The sequence below is a fragment of the Tachyglossus aculeatus genome, chromosome Y3 (assembly GCF_015852505.1).
Source record: "Tachyglossus aculeatus isolate mTacAcu1 chromosome Y3, mTacAcu1.pri, whole genome shotgun sequence".
Classification (NCBI taxonomy): Eukaryota; Metazoa; Chordata; class Mammalia; order Monotremata; family Tachyglossidae; genus Tachyglossus; species Tachyglossus aculeatus.
Genome location: NC_052095.1, coordinates 3,466,854 through 3,484,904, shown reverse-complemented (window position 1 = coordinate 3,484,904; position 18,051 = coordinate 3,466,854). Strand labels below are relative to the sequence as shown.

The 18,051-nt window shown below is 47.3% G+C and overlaps 1 protein-coding gene across 1 annotated transcript in view; it reads right to left on the bottom strand.

Moving 5' to 3' along the window:
- Positions 1-18,051, bottom strand: part of ERCC6L2 (ERCC excision repair 6 like 2) — a 128,282-nt gene that overhangs the window by 1,665 nt on the left and 108,566 nt on the right. The window contains exons 19-20 of the mRNA XM_038768136.1: positions 10,771-11,014; positions 6,914-6,941 (exon numbers count right to left, since the gene is read on the bottom strand). Coding sequence (XP_038624064.1) covers positions 6,914-6,941; positions 10,771-11,014 — 272 coding nt within the window. The remainder of the gene's footprint in view (positions 1-6,913; positions 6,942-10,770; positions 11,015-18,051) is intronic.

The following is an 18,051-nucleotide window of genomic DNA, read 5'->3' as shown; positions in this document are numbered from 1 at the left end:
AAGAAGGAAGAAGAAAAGGAGAACGAGAAGAAAGAAGGAGAAGGGGTGGGAGAGAAGGAGGAGGATGAGGAGAAGGGAGGAGGGAGAGGAGGGAGGAGGGGAGATGAAGAGGAAAGAGAAGAGAGGGAGAAAAGTGAGAAAGGAGGAGGGGGAAAGGAGACAAAGGGAGAAGAAAGAAGGAAGAGGGAAGAAAAGGATGAAGAGGGAAGAAAAGGATGAAGAGGGAAGAAAAGGATGAAGAGAAGAAGGGAGAAGAAAGAAGGAGAATGAGGAGGAGGGGAGAAGAAGGAAGAGCGAACAAAGGAGAAAGAAGGAAGAAGAAAAGGAGAATGAGAAGAAGGCAGAAGAAAGAAGGAGAAGGGGAGGGAGAGAAGGAGGGGGAGGAGGGAGAGGAGAAGAAATGAAGAGGAGGGAGGAGGGGAGATGAAAGAAGGAAGAGGGGAGAAAAGGATGAAGAGAAGGAAGAAGGCGGAGGAGAAGGGAGGAGAGGAGATGAGGGAAGAGAAGAGAGGGAGAAAAGGGAAAAGGAGGAGGGGGAAAGGAGACAAAGGGAAGGGAGAAGAAAGAAGGAGGAGGGAAGAAAAGAAGGAGGGGAAGGGGAAGGGGGAAGAAAGAAGGAAGAGGGAATAAAAGAAGGGAGAAGGAAGAAGAAGGAAAACGAGGAGGGGGTGAGAAGGAAGAGGGAATAAAGAAGGAGAAAGAAGAAAAGGAGAATGAGAAGAAAGAAGGAGAAGGGAAGGGAGGAGGGAAAGGAGAAGAAATGAAGAGGAGGGAGGAGGGGAAATGAAGAGGAAAGAGAGGAGAGGGAGCAAAGTCAGAAGGAGGAGGGGGGAAGGATTCAAAGGGGAGGAAGGAGGGGAAGGAGAAGAAGGGAGAAGAAAGGAGGAAGAGGGAAGAAAAGAAGGGAGAGAAGGGAGAAGAAAAGGAAGAAGAAAGGAGGAGGGGAGAAGAAGGAAGAGCGAAGAAAGGAGAAAGAAGGAAGAAGGAGAACGAGAAGAAGGCAGAGGGGGAGAAGGAGAAGGGGAGGGAGAGGAGGAGGAGAAGGGAGGAGGGAGAGGAGAAGAAATGAAGAGGAGGGAGAGGAGGAAGGAGGAGGGGAGATGAAGAGGAAAGAGAGGGAGAAAAGTGAGAAGGAGGAGGGGGAAGGAAGACAGGAGAGGAAGGAGAAGAAGGGAGAAGAAAGAAGGAAGAGGGAAAAAAAGGATGAAGAGAAGAAGGAAGAAGAAAGAAGGAGAATGAGGAGGAGGAGGGAGGAGAGGAGAGGAGATTAAGAGGAAAGAGAAGAGAGGGAGAAAAGTGAGAAGGAGGAAGGGGGAAAGGAGACAAAGGGGAGGAAGCAGGGGAAGGAGAAGAAAGAAGAGGGAAGAAAAAAAGGAGGGAAGGAGAAGAAGGAAGAGGGAAGAAAAGAAGGGAGAGGAAAGAAGGAAAACGAGAAGGAGGAGGGAGAGAAGAAGGAAGAGGGAATAAAGAAGGAGAAAGAAGGAAGAAGAAAAGGAGAACGAGAAGGGGAGGGAGAGAAGGAGGAGAATGAGGAGGAGGGAGAGGAGGGAGGAGGGGAGATGAAGAGGAAAGAGAAGAGGGAGAAATGTAAGGAGGAGGAGGGGGGAAGGAGACAAAGGGGAGGAAGGAGGGGGAGGAAAGAAGGAAGAGGGAAGAAAAGGATGACGAGAAGGGAGAAAGAAGGAAGGTAGAAAGAAGGAGAACGAGAAGGACGAGGGGGAGAAGAAGGAAGAGGGAATGAAGAAGAAAGAAAGAGAAGGAGAACGAGAAGACAAAGAAAGAAGAAGAGGAGAAGGAGGAGGAGGACAGAAGAAAGGAGAAGGGGTGGGAGAGAAGGAGGTGGAGGAGAAGGAGGAGGGGAAATGATAGAGGAAAGAGATGAGAGGGAGAAAAGTGAGAAGGAGGAGGGGGAAGGAGACGGGAGGAAGGAGGGGAAGGAGAAGAAGGAAGGGGGAAGAAAAGGATGAAGAGAAGAAGGAAGAAGAAAGAAGGAGAACGAGAAGGAGGAGGGGGAGAAAGGAGGAAGAGGGAAGAAAGGAGAAAGAAGGAAGCAGAAAAGGAGAACGAGAAGAAGGCAGAGGGAGAGAAGGAGGAGGAGTGGAGATGAAGAGGAAAGAGAAGAGAGGGAGAAACGTAAGAAGGAGGCGGGGGGAAGGAGAAGGAAGAGGGAAGAAAAGGAGGGAGAAGAAAGAAGGAGAATTAGAAGGAGGAGGAGGAGGAGAAGGAAGAGGGAATAAAGAAGAAAGGAGAAAGAAGGAAGAAGAAAAGGAGAACGAGAAGGGGGCAGAAGAAAGAAGGAGAAGAGGAGGAGAAGGAGGAGGAGGACAGAAGAAAGAAGGAGAAGGGGAGGGAGAGGAGGAGGAGGAGGAGAAGGGAGGAGGGAGAGGAAGGAGGAGGGGAGATGAAGAGGAAAGAGAAGAGAGGGAGAAAAGTGAGAAGGAGGAGGGGGAAAGGAGACAAAGGGGAGGGAGGAGGGGAAGGAGAAGAAGGGAGAAGAAAGGAGGAAGAGGGAAGAAAAGAAGGGAGAGAAGGGAGAAGAAAAGGAAGAAGAAAGGAGGAGGAGGAGGAAAAGAGGGAAGGAAGAAGAAAAGGAGGACGAGAAGAAGAGGAACAAGAATAAGAAAGAAGGCAGAAGAAAGAAGGTGAAAGGGAGGAGGAGGAGGAGGAGAAAGGACAGGAGGAGGAGAGGAAGAGAAGGAGAAGTAAGAAGACAGAAGAATAAAGGAGGAGGGAGAAGAAACAAGGAGGAGGAAGGGAAGAAGAGAAGGAAGAAGGCAGAAGAAAGAAGAAGGGAGAAAGCAGAAGAAGAAAAGGAGGAGGAGGATGAGAAGGAGAAAAAGAGAAGGAGAAAGTGGAGAAGGAGGAGGAGGAGGAGCAGAAAGAAGGCAGAAGAAAGAATAAAGGAGAAGAGGGGAGAAGAAAGGGGGAGGAGGAGAAAAAAGTTGGCAGAAGAATTAAGGAGAAGAAGGGAGAAGAAAGGGGGAGGGAGAAGAGAGGAAGGAAGGCAGAAGAAAGAAGGGAGAAGAAAGCAGAAGAAGGAAAGCAGGAGGAGGAGGAGGAAAAGAAGAGAAGGAGAAACGAGGAGAAGAAGGGGAAGGAAGAAGAAGGAGAAGGAGGAGGAGGAGGAGAGAAGAGGCAGAAAGGAGGAGGAGAATAAAGAAGGCAGAAGAAAGAATAAAGGAGGAGGAGGAGAAGAGAAGAAAGAAGCAGAAGAAAGGGGAAGAAGGGAGAAGGAAGAAAGCGGAAGAAAAGGAGGAGGAGGGAGAAGAGAAGAAGGAAGGCAGAAGAAAGGAGAAGAAAGCAGAAGAAGAAAAGCAGGAGGAGGAGAAGAAAAAGAAGAGAAGGAGAAAGGAGGAGAAGAAGGGGGAGGAAGAAGAAGGAGAACGAGGAGACAAAAAGAAGAAAGAAGAAGGAGGATAATAAAGACAGAAGAAAGAATAAAGGAGGAGGAGGAGAAAAGAAAGAAAGAAGAAGAAGGGAGAAGGAAGAAAGCAGAAGAAAAGGAGGAGGAGGAGGGAGAAGAGAAGAAGGAAGGCAGAAGAAAGGAGAAGGGAGAAGAAAGCAGAAGAAGAAAAGCAGGAGGAGGAGAAGAAAAACAAGAGAAGGAGAAAGGAGGAGAAGAAAAACAAGAGAAGGAGAAAGGAGGAGAAGAAAGGGAAGGAAGAAGAAGGAGAACGAGAAGGAGGAGGAGAGAAAAGGAAGAAAGAAGAAGGAGGAGAATAAAGAAGGCAGACGGAAGAATAAAGGAGGAGGAGAAGAAAGAAGCAGAAGAAAGGGGGAGAAGGAAGAAAGCAGAAGAAAAGGAAGAGGAGGGAGAAGAGAAGAAGGAAGGGAGAAGAAAGCAGAAGAAGAAAAGCAGGAGGAGGAGGAGGAGGAGAAAAAGAAGAGAAGGAGAAAGGAGGAGAAGAAGGGGAAGGAAGAAGAAGGAGAACGAGGAGCAGGAGGAGAGGAAGAAAGGAGAAGGAGGAGAATAAAGGCAGAAGAAAGAGGAGGAGGAGGAGAGAAGCAGACCCAGCGCTTAGAACAGTGCTCTGCACATAGGAAGCCCTTAACAAATGCCATTATTATTATCATTATTATTATTATTATTATTAAGACGAGGAGGAGGAGGAGGAGGAAGAGAAGGCGGGGAGGAAGGGAGATGAAGACCATGAGCCCCCCGGGGGACAAACTCATCGCCTTGTATCTCCCCCAGCGCTTAGAACAGTGCTTGGCACATAGTAAGCGCTTCACAAATACCATCATTATTATTATTATTATTATTATTCTCTAGGCCTCAGTGACCTCATCTGGAAAACGGGGATGTAGACCGTGAGCCCCCCGGGGCACAACCTCATCACCTCGTCACCTCTCCAGCGCTTAGCACATAGTAAGCGCTTCACAAATACCATCATTATTATTATATTATTCTTCTCTGGGCCTCAGTGACCTCCTCTGTCAAATGGGGATGAAGACCGTGAACCCCCCGGGGCACAACCTCATCACCTTGTATCAACCCTAGCACTTAGAACAGTGCTCGGCACGTAGTAAGCGCTTCACAAATACCATCATTATTATTATATTATTCTTCTCTGGGCCTCAGTTTCCTCCTCTGTCAAATGGGGATGAAGACCGTGAGCCCCCCGGGGGACAACCTCATCACCTCGTCCCCTCCCCAGCGCTTAGAACAGTGCTCGGCACGTAGTAAGCGCTTCACAAATACCATCATTATTATTATTATTATTATTCTCTGGGCCTCAGTTTCCTCCTCTGTCAAATGGGGATGAAGACCGTGAGCCCCCCGGGGGACAACCTCATCACCTTGTCACCTCCCCAGCGCTTAGAACAGTGCTCGGCACGTAGTAAGCGCTTCACAAATACCATCATTATTATTATATTATTCTTCTCTGGGCCTCAGTGACCTCATCTGTCAAACGGGGATGAAGACCGTGAGCCCCCCGGGGCACAACCTCATCACCTCGTCCCCTCCCCAGCGCTTAGAACAGTGCTCGGCACGTAGTAAGCGCTTCACAAATACCATCATTATTATTATATTATTCTTCTCTGGGCCTCAGTGACCTCATCTGGAAAATGGGGATGAAGACCGTGAGCCCCCCGGGGCACAACCTCATCACCTCTTCACCTCCCCAGCGCTTAGAACAGTGCTTGGCACGTAGTAAGCGCTTCACAAATACCATCATTATTATTATATTATTCTTCTCTGGGCCTCAGTGACCTCATCTGGAAAATGGGGATGAAGACCGTGAGCCCCCCGGGGCACAACCTCATCACCTCGTCCCCTCCCCAGCGCTTAGAACAGTGCTCGGCACGTAGTAAGCGCTTCACAAATACCATCATTATTATTATATTATTCTTCTCTGGGCCTCAGTGACCTCATCTGTCAAATGGGGATGAAGACCGTGAGCCCCCCGGGGGACAACCTCATCACCTCGTCCCCTCCCCAGCGCTTAGAACAGTGCTCGGCACGTAGTAAGCGCTTCACAAATACCATCATTATTATTATTATTATTATTCTCTGGGCCTCAGTTTCCTCCTCTGTCAAATGGGGATGAAGACCGTGAGCCCCCCGGGGGACAACCTCATCACCTTGTCACCTCCCCAGCGCTTAGAACAGTGCTTGGCACATAGTAAGCGCTTCACAAATACCATCATTATTATTATATTATTCTTCTCTGGGCCTCAGTGACCTCCTCTGTCAAATGGGGATGAAGACCGGGAGCCCCCCGGGGGACAACCTCATCACCTCGTCCCCTCCCCAGCGCTTAGAACAGTGCTTGGCACGTAGTAAGCGCTTCACAAATACCATCATTATTATTATATTATTCTTCTCTGGGCCTCAGTGACCTCATCTGTCAAATGGGGATGAAGACCGGGAGCCCCCCGGGGGACAACCTCATCACCTCGTCCCCTCCCCAGCGCTTAGAACAGTGCTTGGCACGTAGTAAGCGCTTCACAAATACCATCATTATTATTATATTATTCTTCTCTGGGCCTCAGTGACCTCCTCTGTCAAATGGGGATGAAGACCGTGAGCCCCCCGGGGCACAACCTCATCACCTCGTCCCCTCCCCAGCGCTTAGAACAGTGCTCGGCACGTAGTAAGCGCTTCACAAATACCATCATTATTATTATATTATTCTTCTCTGGGCCTCAGTGACCTCATCTGTCAAATGGGGATGAAGACCGTGAGCCCCCCGGGGCACAACCTCATCACCTCGTCCCCTCCCCAGCGCTTAGAACAGTGCTCGGCACGTAGTAAGCGCTTAACAAATGCCATCATCATCATTATTATCATGATGATAACTACGATTGAAGGGATGCTCCGCACCCCGTAAGCGCTCAGTAAATTCATTCATTCATTCCTTCGTATTTATTGAGCGCTTCCCGTGTGCGGAGCACTGTACTGAGCGCTTGGGAAGTCCAAGCCGGCAACATCTAGAGACGGTCCCTACCCGACAGCGGGCTCGCAGGCCAGATTTGTTGCCCAATTGTGCATTCATTCATTCCTTCATTCATTCAACGGTATTTATTGAGCGCTTCCCGTGTGCGGGGCACTGTACTAAGCGCTTGGGAAGGCCAATTGGGCAACATCTAGAGACGGTCCCTACCCGACGACGGGCTCACGGGCTAGAAGGGGGAGACGGGCGACGAAACAGAACAAGGAGCCGGGCCTCAGTCCCATCAATCGTTCATTCTGTCGTATTTATTGAGCGCCTCCCGTGTGCGGGGCACTGGACTGAGCGCTTGGGAAGTCCGAGTCGGCAACATCTAGAGACGGTCCTTACCCGACAGCGGGCTCACGGGCTAGAAGCGGCGGGGCTCAGTGGGTAGAGCCCGGGCTCGGGAGTCCGAGGTCCTGGGTTCAAATCCCGCCTCCGCCACCTGTCGGCTGGGTGGCTTTGGGCCAGTCGCTTCACTTCTCCGGGCCTCAGCTTCCTCCTCTGGAAAATGGGGATGAAGACTGTGAGCCCCCCGGGGGACAACCTCATCACCTTGTAACCTCCCCAGTGCTTAGAACAGTGCTTGGCACATACTAAGCGCTTATTAAATGCCATCATTATTATTATTATTATTCTCTGGGCCTCAGTTCCCTCCTCTGTCAAATGGGGATGAAGACCGTGAGCACCCCCGGGGGACAACCTCATCACCTCGTCTCCCCCCCCCAGCGCTTAGAACAGTGCTCGGCACATAGTAAGCGCTTCACAAATATTATTATTATTATTATTCTCTGGGCCTCAGTTTCCTCCTCTGTCCAATGGGGATGAAGACCGGGAGCCCCCCGGGGGACAACCTCATCACCTCGTCTCTCCCTCAGCGCTTAGAACAGTGCTCGGCACATAGTAAGCGCTTCACAAATATCATCATCATTACTATTATTATTATTCTCTGGGCCTCAGTTTCCCTTCTCTGTCAAATGGGGATGAAGACCGGGAGGCCCACAGGGGACAGCCTCATCACCTTGTCTCCCCCCCAGCGCTTAGAACAGTGCTCGGCACATAGTAAGCGCTTCACAAATATTATTATTATTATTATTATTATTATTACAGTGCTCGGTACATAGTAAGCACTTCACAAATACCATTATTATTATTATTATTATTATTATTATTACAGTGCTCAGCACATAGTAAGCACTTAACAAATACCAATATTACTATTATTATTCTTCTCTGGGCCTCAGTTTCCTCCTCTGTCAAATGGGGATGAAGACTGGGAGCCCCCCGGGGGACAACCTCATCACCTTGTCTCTCCCTCGGCGCTTAGAACAGTGCTTGGCACATAGTAAGCGCTTCACAAATACCATCATTATTATTATTATTATTACAGTGCTTGGCACATAGTAAGCGCTTCACAAATACCATCATCATTATTATTATTATTATTATTATTATTATTACAGTGCTTGGCACATAGTAAGCGCTTCACAGATACCATTATTACTATTATTATTATTATTATTATTATTACAGTGCGTGGCACATAGTAAACGCTTAACGAATTCCATCGTTATCATTATTCTTCTTCTCTGGGCCTCAGTTTCCTCCTCTGTCAAATGGGGATGAAGACCGGGAGCCCCCCGGGGAACAACCTCATCACCTTATATCATCCCCAGCGCTTAGAACAGTGCTCGGCACATAGTAAGCGCTTCACAAATACCATTATTATTATTATTATTATTATTATTACAGTGCTTGGCACATAGTAAACGCTTAACGAATTCCATCATTATCGTTATTATTCCTCTCTGGGCCTCAGTTTCCTCCTCTGTCAAATGGGGATGAAGACCGGGAGCCCCCCGGGGGACAACCTCATCACCTTATATCGTCCTCAGCGCTTAGTACAGTGCTTGGCACATAGTAAGCGCTTCACAAATACCATCATCATTATTATTATTATTATTATTACAGTGCTTGGCACAGTAAACGCTTAACGAATTCCATCATTATCGTTATTATTCCTCTCTGGGCCTCAGTTTCCTCCTCTGTCCAATGGGGATGAAGACCGGGAGCCCCCCGGGGAACAACCTCATCACCTTATATCATCCCCAGCGCTTAGAACAGTGCTCGGCACATAGTAAGCGCTTCACAAATACCATTATTATTATTATTATTATTATTATTATTATTATTATTACAGTGCTTGGCACATAGTAAACGCTTAACGAATTCCATCATTATCGTTATTATTCCTCTCTGGGCCTCAGTTTCCTCCTCTGTCAAATGGGGATGAAGACCGGGAGCCCCCCGGGGGACAACCTCATCACCTTATATCGTCCTCAGCGCTTAGTACAGTGCTTGGCACATAGTAAGCGCTTCACAAATACCATCATCATTATTATTATTATTATTATTACAGTGCTTGGCACAGTAAACGCTTAACGAATTCCATCATTATCGTTATTATTCCTCTCTGGGCCTCAGTTTCCTCCTCTGTCCAATGGGGATGAAGACCGGGAGCCCCCCGGGGGACAACCTCATCACCTCGTATCGTCCCCAGCGCTTAGTACAGTGCTTGGCACATAGTAAGCGCTTCACAAATACCATCATCATTATTATTATTATTATTATTATTATTATTACAGTGCTTGGCACATAGTAAACGCTTAACGAATTCCATCATTATCATTATTATTATTCTCTGTGCCTCAGTTTCCTCCTCTGTCAAATGGGGATGAAGACTGTGCGCCCCACGTTGGACAACCTCATCACCTCGTCTCCCCCCCAGCGCTTAGAACAGTGCTGGGCACATAGTAAGCGCTTCACAAATATTATTATTATTATTATTCTCTGGGCCTCAGTTTCCTCCTCTGTCCAATGGGGATGAAGACCGCGAGCCCCCCGGGGGCCAACCTCATCACCTTGTCTCCCCCCCAGCGCTTAGTACAGTGCTCGGCACATAGTAAGCGCTTCACAAATATTATTATTACCATTCTCTGGGCCTCAGTTTCCTCCTCTGTCAAATGGGGATGAAGACCGGGAGCCCCCTGGGGGACAACCTCATCACCTTGTCTCCCCCCCACAGCGCTTAGTACAGTGCTCGGCACATGGTAAGCACTTAACAAATACGATCATTATTATTATCATTGTTATTCTCTGGGCCTCAGTTTCCTCCTCTGTCCAATGGGGATGAAGACCGTGAGCCCCCCGGGGGACAACCTCATCACCTTGTCTCTCCCCAGCGCTTAGTACAGTGCTTGGCACCTAGTAAGCGCTTCACAAATATTATTATTACTATTCTCTGGGCCTCAGTTTCCTCCTCTGTCAAATGGGGATGAAGACCCTGCGCCCCACGTTGGACAACCTCATCACCTCATATCGTCCCCAGCGCTTAGTACAGTGCTTGGCACATAGTAAGCGCTTCACAAATACCATCATCATCATCATTATTATTATTATTACAGTGCTTGGCACATAGTAAAGGCTTAACGAATTCCATCATTATCATTATTATTATTCTCTGGGCCTCAGTTTCCTCCTCCGTCAAATGGGGATGAAGCCTGTGAGCCCCCCGGGGGACAATCTCATCACCTCACATCGTCCCCAGCGCTTAGTACAGTGCCTGGCACATAGTAAGCGCTTCACAAGTATTATTATTACCATTCTGTGGGCCTCAGTTTCCTCCTCTGTCCAATGGGGATGAAGACCGGGAGCCGCCCGGGGGACAACCTCATCACCTCGTATCGTCCCCAGCGCTTAGTACAGTGCTCGGCACATAGTAAGCGCTTCACAAATACCATCATTATTATTATTATTACAGTGCTTGGCACATAGTTAACGCTTAACAAATTCCATCGTTATCATTATTCTTCTTCTCTGGGCCTCAGTTTCCTCCTCTGTCCAATGGGGATGAAGACCGGGAGCCCCCCGGGGGACAACCTCATCACCTCGTCTCTCCCCCAGCGCTTAGTACAGTGCTCGACACATAGTAAGCGCTTATTTAATGCCACTATTATCATTCTCTGTGCCTCAGTTTCCTCCTCCGTCCAATGGGGATGAAGACCGTGAGCCCCCCGGGGGACCACCTCATCACCTTGTCTCCCCCCCAGCGCTTAGTACAGTGCCCGGCACATAGTAAGCGCTTCACGAATATTATTACTACCATTCTCTGGGCCTCAGTTTCCTCCTCTGTCAAATGGGGATGAAGACCGGGAGCCCCCCGGGAGACCACCCCATCACCTTGTCTCCCCCCCCAGCGCTTAGTACAGTGCTGGGCACATAGTAAGCGCTCAATAAATGTTATTAGGAGGAGGAGGAGGAGGAGGAGTAGTACCTCCACAGGAAGGCCTGGTTCTCCCGCCACAGCGGGGCGGCCCTCCCGGAGGCGGCGGCCCCCCCGGGGAGTGTACTGGCCGCCTCCGGGCCGGGGGAGGAGGGCGGCCGCCTCGGGGCAGCGGGCCGCGTAGAAGGCGGCCAGCATCTCCTGCCGCTCCCGCGACGTGGCGTCCACTACACGCCGCGCCAGGTCTTGGACGCTCCGCAGCCCGAGGTCGGAGGTCAGCTCGGCCAGGTGTCTCCTGAGGGGGAGCCGGGGGTCAGAGGCGCTCAGCACAGCGCTCGGCGCTCAGTAGATACCGTCAGCTCGTTGTGGACGGGGAGTGCGTCTGTTTGGCGCTGTAGTGGACTCTCCCCGGCGCTTAGTACAGTGGTTGGCACAGGGTCAGCGTTCAATAAATACCGTCAGCTCATTGTGGATGGAAAGTGTGTCTGTTTAGTCTTGCATTGGACTCTCCCCGGCGCTTAGTACAGTGCTTGGCACACGGAAAGCGCTCAGTAAATACCGCCAGCTCGTTGTGGACGGGGAGTGTGTCTGTTTAGTGTTGCATTGGACTCTCCCCGGCGCTTAGTACAGTGCTTGGACACAGAAGGTGCTCAGTAAATACCCTCAGCTCGTTGTGGATGGGGAGTGTGTCTGTTTACTGCTGTATTGGACTCTCCCCAGCGCTTAGTACAGCACTCGGCACGCGGTCAGCGCTCGGTCAGTACCGTCAGCTCGTTGTGGATGGGGAGTGTCTGTTTAGCGTTGTATTGGACTCTCCCCGGCGCTTAGTACAGTGCTCGGCACAGGGTCAGCGTTCAATAAATACCGTCAGCTCGTTGTGGATGGAAGGTGTGTGTTATATTGGACTCTCTCCTGCGCTTAGTACAGTGCTTGGCACACGGAAAGCGCTCAGTAAATAACGTCAGCTCGTTGTGCACGGGGAGTGCGTCTGTTCAGTGTTGTGCTAGACTCTTCCTGGTGCTTAGTACAGTGCTCGGCACACGGTCAGCGCTCAGTCAGTACCGTCAGCTCGTTGTGGACGGGGAGTGTGTCTGTTTAGTGTTGTAGTGGACTCTCCCCGGCGCTCAGTACAGTGCTCGGCACGGGGTCAGCGTTCAATAAATACCGTCAGCTCGTTGTGGATGGAAGGTGTGTGTTGTATTGGACTCTCCCCAGCGCTTAGTACAGTGCTTGGCACACGGAGAAGCGCTCAGTAAATACCGTCAGCTCGTTGTGGATGGAGAGTGTGTCAGTTTAGTGTTGTAGTGGACTCTCCCCGGCGCTTAGTACAGTGCTTGGCACATGGAAAGCGCTCAGTAAATACCGTCAGCTCGTTGTGGATGGAAAGTGTGTCTGTTTAGTGTTGTATTGGACTCTCCCCGGCGCTTAGTACAGTGCTTAGCACATGGAAAGCACTCAGTCAATACCGTCAGCTCATTGTGGACGGGGAGTGTGTCTGTTTAGTGTTGTACTGGACTCGCCCAGGCGCTTAGTACAGTGCTCTGCACATGGTAAGCCCTCAGTAAATACCCTCAGCTCGTTGTGGATGGGGAGTGTGTCTGTTTAGCGTTGTATTGGACTCTCCCCAGCGCTCAGTACAGTGCTCAGCACAGGGTCAGCGTTCAATAAATACCGTCAGCTCGTTGTGGATGGAAGGTGTGTGTTGTATTGGACTCTCTCCAGCGCTTAGTACAGTGCTTGGCACACGGAAAGCGCTCAGTAAATACCGTCAGCTCATTGTGCACGGGGAGTGCGTCTGTTTAGTGTTGTGCTAGACTCTTCCTGGCGCTTAGTACAGTGCTCGGCACACGGCCAGCGCTCAGTCAGTACCGTCAGCTCGTTGTGGATGGGGAGTGTGTCTGTTTAGTGTTGTATTGGACTCTCCCCGGCGCTCAGTACAGTGGTCGGCACAGGGTCAGCGTTCAATAAATACCATCAGCTCGTTGTGGATGGAAGGTGTGTGTTGTATTGGACTCTCTCCGGCGCTTAGTACAGTGCTTGGCACACGGAAAGCGCTCAGTAAATACCGTCAGCTCATTGTGGACGGGGAGTGACTGTTTACTGCTGTATTGGACTATCCCCGGCGCTTAGTACAGTGCTCGGCACACGGAAAGTGCTCAGTAAATACCGTCAGCTGTTTGTGGATGGGAAGTGTGTCTGTTTAGTGTTGTATTGGACTCTCCCCGGCGCTTAGTACAGTGCTTGGCACAGGGTCAGCGTTCAATAAATACCATCAGCTCGTTGTGGATGGGGAGTGTGTCTGTTTAGTGTTGTAGTGGACTCTCCCCGGCGCTTAGTACAGTGCTCGGCACACGGTAAGCGCTTGGTCAGTACCGTCAGCTCGTTGTGGACGGGGAGTGTGTCAGTTTAGTGTTGTAGTGGACTCTCCCCGGCGCTCAGTACAGTGCTCAGCACAGGGTCAGCGTTCAATAAATACCATCAGCTCGTTGTGGATGGAAGGTGTGTGTTGTATTGGACTCTCTCCAGCGCTTAGTACAGTGCTCGGCACACGGAAAGCGCTCAGTAAATACTGTCAGCTCGTTGTGGATGGAAAGTGTGTCAGTTTAGTGTTGTACTGGACTCTCCCCGGCGCTTAGTACAGTGCCTAGCACACGGAAAGCGCTCAGTCAATACCGTCAGCTCGTTGTGGACGGGGAGTGTGTCTGTTTAGTGTTGTATTGGACTCTCTCCGGCGCTTAGTACAGCGCTCGGCACACGGAAAGCGCTCAGTAAATACCGTCAACTCGTTGTGGATGGGGAGTGTGTCTGTTTAGTGTTGTATTGGACTCTCCCCGGCGCTCAGTACAGTGCTCGGCACAGGGTCAGCGTTCAGTAAATACCATCAGCTCGTTGTGGATGGAAGGTGTGTGTTGTATTGGACTCTCTCCGGCGCTTAGTACAGTGCTCGGCACACGGTAAGCGCTTGGTCAGTACCGTCAGCTCGTTGTGGACGGGGAGTGTGTCTGTTTAGTGTTGTAGTGGACTCTCCCCGGCGCTCAGTACAGTGCTCAGCACAGGGTCAGCGTTCAATAAATACCATCAGCTCGTTGTGGATGGAAGGTGTGTGTTGTATTGGACTCTCTCCAGCGCTTAGTACAGTGCTCGGCACACGGAAAGCGCTCAGTAAATACTGTCAGCTCGTTGTGGATGGAAAGTGTGTCAGTTTAGTGTTGTACTGGACTCTCCCGGCGCTTAGTACAGTGCCTAGCACACGGAAAGCGCTCAGTCAATACCGTCAGCTCGTTGTGGACGGGGAGTGTGTCTGTTTAGTGTTGTATTGGACTCTCTCCGGCGCTTAGTACAGCGCTCGGCACACGGAAAGCGCTCAGTAAATACCGTCAACTCGTTGTGGATGGGGAGTGTGTCTGTTTAGTGTTGTATTGGACTCTCCCCGGCGCTCAGTACAGTGCTCGGCACAGGGTCAGCGTTCAGTAAATACCATCAGCTCGTTGTGGATGGAAGGTGTGTGTTGTATTGGACTCTCTCCGGCGCTTAGTACAGTGCTTAGCACACGGAAAGCGCTCAGTAAATACCCTCAGCTCGTTGTTGATGGGGAGTGTGTCTGTTTAGTGTTGTAGTGGACTCTCCCCGGCGCTCAGTACAGTGCTCAGCACAGGGTCAGCGTTCAATAAATACCATCAGCTCGTTGTGGATGGAAGGTGTGTGTTGTATTGGACTCTCTCCAGCGCTTAGTACAGTGCTCGGCACACGGAAAGCGCTCAGTAAATACTGTCAGCTCGTTGTGGATGGAAAGTGTGTCAGTTTAGTGTTGTACTGGACTCTCCCCGGCGCTTAGTACAGTGCCTAGCACACGGAAAGCGCTCAGTCAATACCGTCAGCTCGTTGTGGACGGGGAGTGTGTCTGTTTAGTGTTGTATTGGACTCTCCCCAGCGCTTAGTACAGTGCTCGGCACACGGAAAGCGCTCAGTCAATACCGTCAGCTCGTTGTGGACGAGGAGTGTGTCTGTTTAGTGTTGTCTTGGACTCTCCCCGGCGCTTAGTACAGCACTCGGCACACGGTCAGCGCTCAGTAAATACCGTCAGCTCGTTGTGGATGGAAAGTGTGTATGTTTAGTGTTGTATTGGACTCTCCCCGGCGCTTAGTACAGTGCTCGGCACAGGGTCAGCGTTCAATAAATACCGTCAGCTCGTTGTGGATGGAAGGTGTGTGTTGTATTGGACTCTCTCCGGCGCTTAGTACAGTGCTTGGCACAAGGAAAGCGCTCAGTAAATACCGTCAGCTCGTTGTGCACGGGGAGTGCGTCTGTTTAGTGTTGTGCTAGACTCTTCCTGGCGCTTAGTACAGTGCTCGGCACACGGTCAGCGCTCAGTCAGTACCGTCAGCTCGTTGTGGACAGGGAGTGTGTCTGTTTAGTGTTGTAGTGGACTCTCCCCGGCGCTCAGTACAGTGCTCAGCACAGGGTCAGCGTTCAATAAATACCATCAGCTCGTTGTGGATGGAAGGTGTGTGTTGTATTGGACTCTCCCCGGCGCTTAGTACAGTGCTCGGCACACGGTAAGCACTCGGTCAGTACCGTCAGCTCGTTGTGGACGGGGAGTGTGTCTGTTTAGTGTTGTAGTGGACTCGCCCCGGCGCTTAGTACAGTGCTCAGCACAGGGTCAGCGTTCAATAAATACCATCAACTCGTTGTGGATGGAAGGTGTGTGTTGTATTGGACTCTCCCCGGCGCTTAGCACAGTGCTCGGCACATGGTCAGCGCCCAGTAAATACCCTCAGCTCGTTGCTGACGGAGTGTGACAGTTTAGTGTTGTATTGGACTCTCCCCGGCGCTTAGTACAGTGCTTGGACCACGGAAGGCGCTCAGTAAATACCATCAGCTCGTTGTGGACGGGGAGTGCGTCAGTTTAGTGTTGTATTGGACTCTCCCCGGCGCTTAGTACAGTGCTCGGCACACGGAAAGCGCTCAGTAAATACCGTCAGCTCGTTGTGGACGGGGAGTGCGTCAGTTTAGTGTTGTAGTGGACTCTCCCCGGCGCTTAGTACAGTGCACGGCACACGGTGAGCGCTCAGTCAATACCGTCAGCTCGTTGTGGACGGGGAGCGTGTCTGTTTACTGCTGTACTGGACTCTCCCCGGCGCTTAGTACAGTGCGCGCTCAGTAAATACCATCAACTGGATATGGGCGGGGAATGGGTCCGTTTAGCGCTGTATTGGACTCCCCCCGGCGCTTAGTACAGTGCTCGGCACCAAGTAAGCGCTTCCCAAATACCATTATTATGATACTATGACAATATTACTATTATACTATTACAACATTATTCTATTACCCAATATAAATTATTATAAATAATGTGTAATAATTATTAATTATAATTAATCACACTCATTATTATATTATTATATTCTAATAACGATGATAATTGTTATATTATTGCTATATATCATAATATTAATAGTGTCGGTGATAAGCTACATGTTATGATATTAATAACGTCGGTGATAATCACATCATCATATTATATTATTAGATTCTAATAACGATGATAATTGTTATATTATTGCTATATATCATAATATTAATCGTGTCGGTGATAAGCTACATGTTATGATATTAATAACGTCGGTGATAATTACATCATCATATTATATTATTATATTATTATATTCTAATAACGATAATTGTTATATTATTGCCATATATTATATCATAATATATTATATCATAATATTAATCGTGTCGGTGATAAGCTACATGTTATGATATTAATAATGTCGGTGATAATTACATCATCATATTATATTATCATATTATTATATTTTAATAACGATAATTGTTATATTATTGCTATATATTATATCATAATATATTATATCATAATATTAATCGTGTTGGTGATAAGCTACATGTTATGATATTAATAATGTCGGTGATAATTGCATCATCATATTATATTATTATATTATTATATTCTAATAACGATAATTGTTATATTATTGCTATATATTATATCATAATATATTATATCATAATATTAATAGTGTCGGTGATAAGCTACATGTTATTAGATTAATAATGTCGGTGATAATTACATCATATTATATTATTATATTCTAATAACGATAATTGTTATATTATTGCTATATATTATATCATAATATATATTACATAATATTAATCGTGTCGGTGACAAGCTACATGTTATGATATTAATAACGTCGGTGATAATTACATCATCATATTATATTATTATATTCTAATGACGATAATTGTTATATTATTGCTATATCAATCAATCGTATTTATTGAGCGCTTACTATGTGCAGAGCACTGTACTCAGCGCTTGCTATATATTATATCATAATATATTATATCATAATATTAATATTGTCGGTGATAAGCTACATGTTATGATATTAATAATGTCGGTGATAATCACATCATCATATTATATTATTGTATTCTAATAACGATAATTGTTATATTATTGCTATATCAATCAATCGTATTTATTGAGCGCTTACTATGTGCAGAGCACTGTACTCAGCGCTTGCTATGTATTATATCATAATATATTATATCATAACATTAATAGTGTCGGTGATAAGCTACATGTTATGATATTAATGATGTCGGTGATAATTACATCATCATATATTATTATATTCTAATAACGATAATTGTTATATTATTTTTATATATGATATCATAATATATATATGATATCATAATATTAATCGTGTCGGTGATAAGCTACATGCTATGATATTAATAATGTCGGTGATAATTACATCATCATATTATATGATTATATTCTAATAACGAGAATTGTTATATTATTGCTATATATTATATCATAATATATTATATCATAATATCAATAGTGTCGGTGATAAGCTACATGTTATTATATTAATAATGTCGGTGATAATCACACCATCATATTACATTATCATATTATTATATTCTAATAACGATAATTGTTATATTATTGCTATATCAATCAATCGTATTTATTGAGCGCTTACTATGGGCAGAGCACTGTACTAAGCGCTTGCTATATATTATATCATAATATATGATATCATAATATTAATAGTGTCGGTGATAAGCTACATGTTATGATATTAATAATGTGGGTGATAATTACATCATCATATTATATTATTATATTCTAATAACGATAATTGTTATATTATTGTTATATATTATATCATAATATATATTATATCATAATATTAATCGTGTCGGTGATGAGCTACATGCTATGATATTAATAATGTCGGTGATAATTACATCATATTATTATATTATTATATTCTAATAACGATA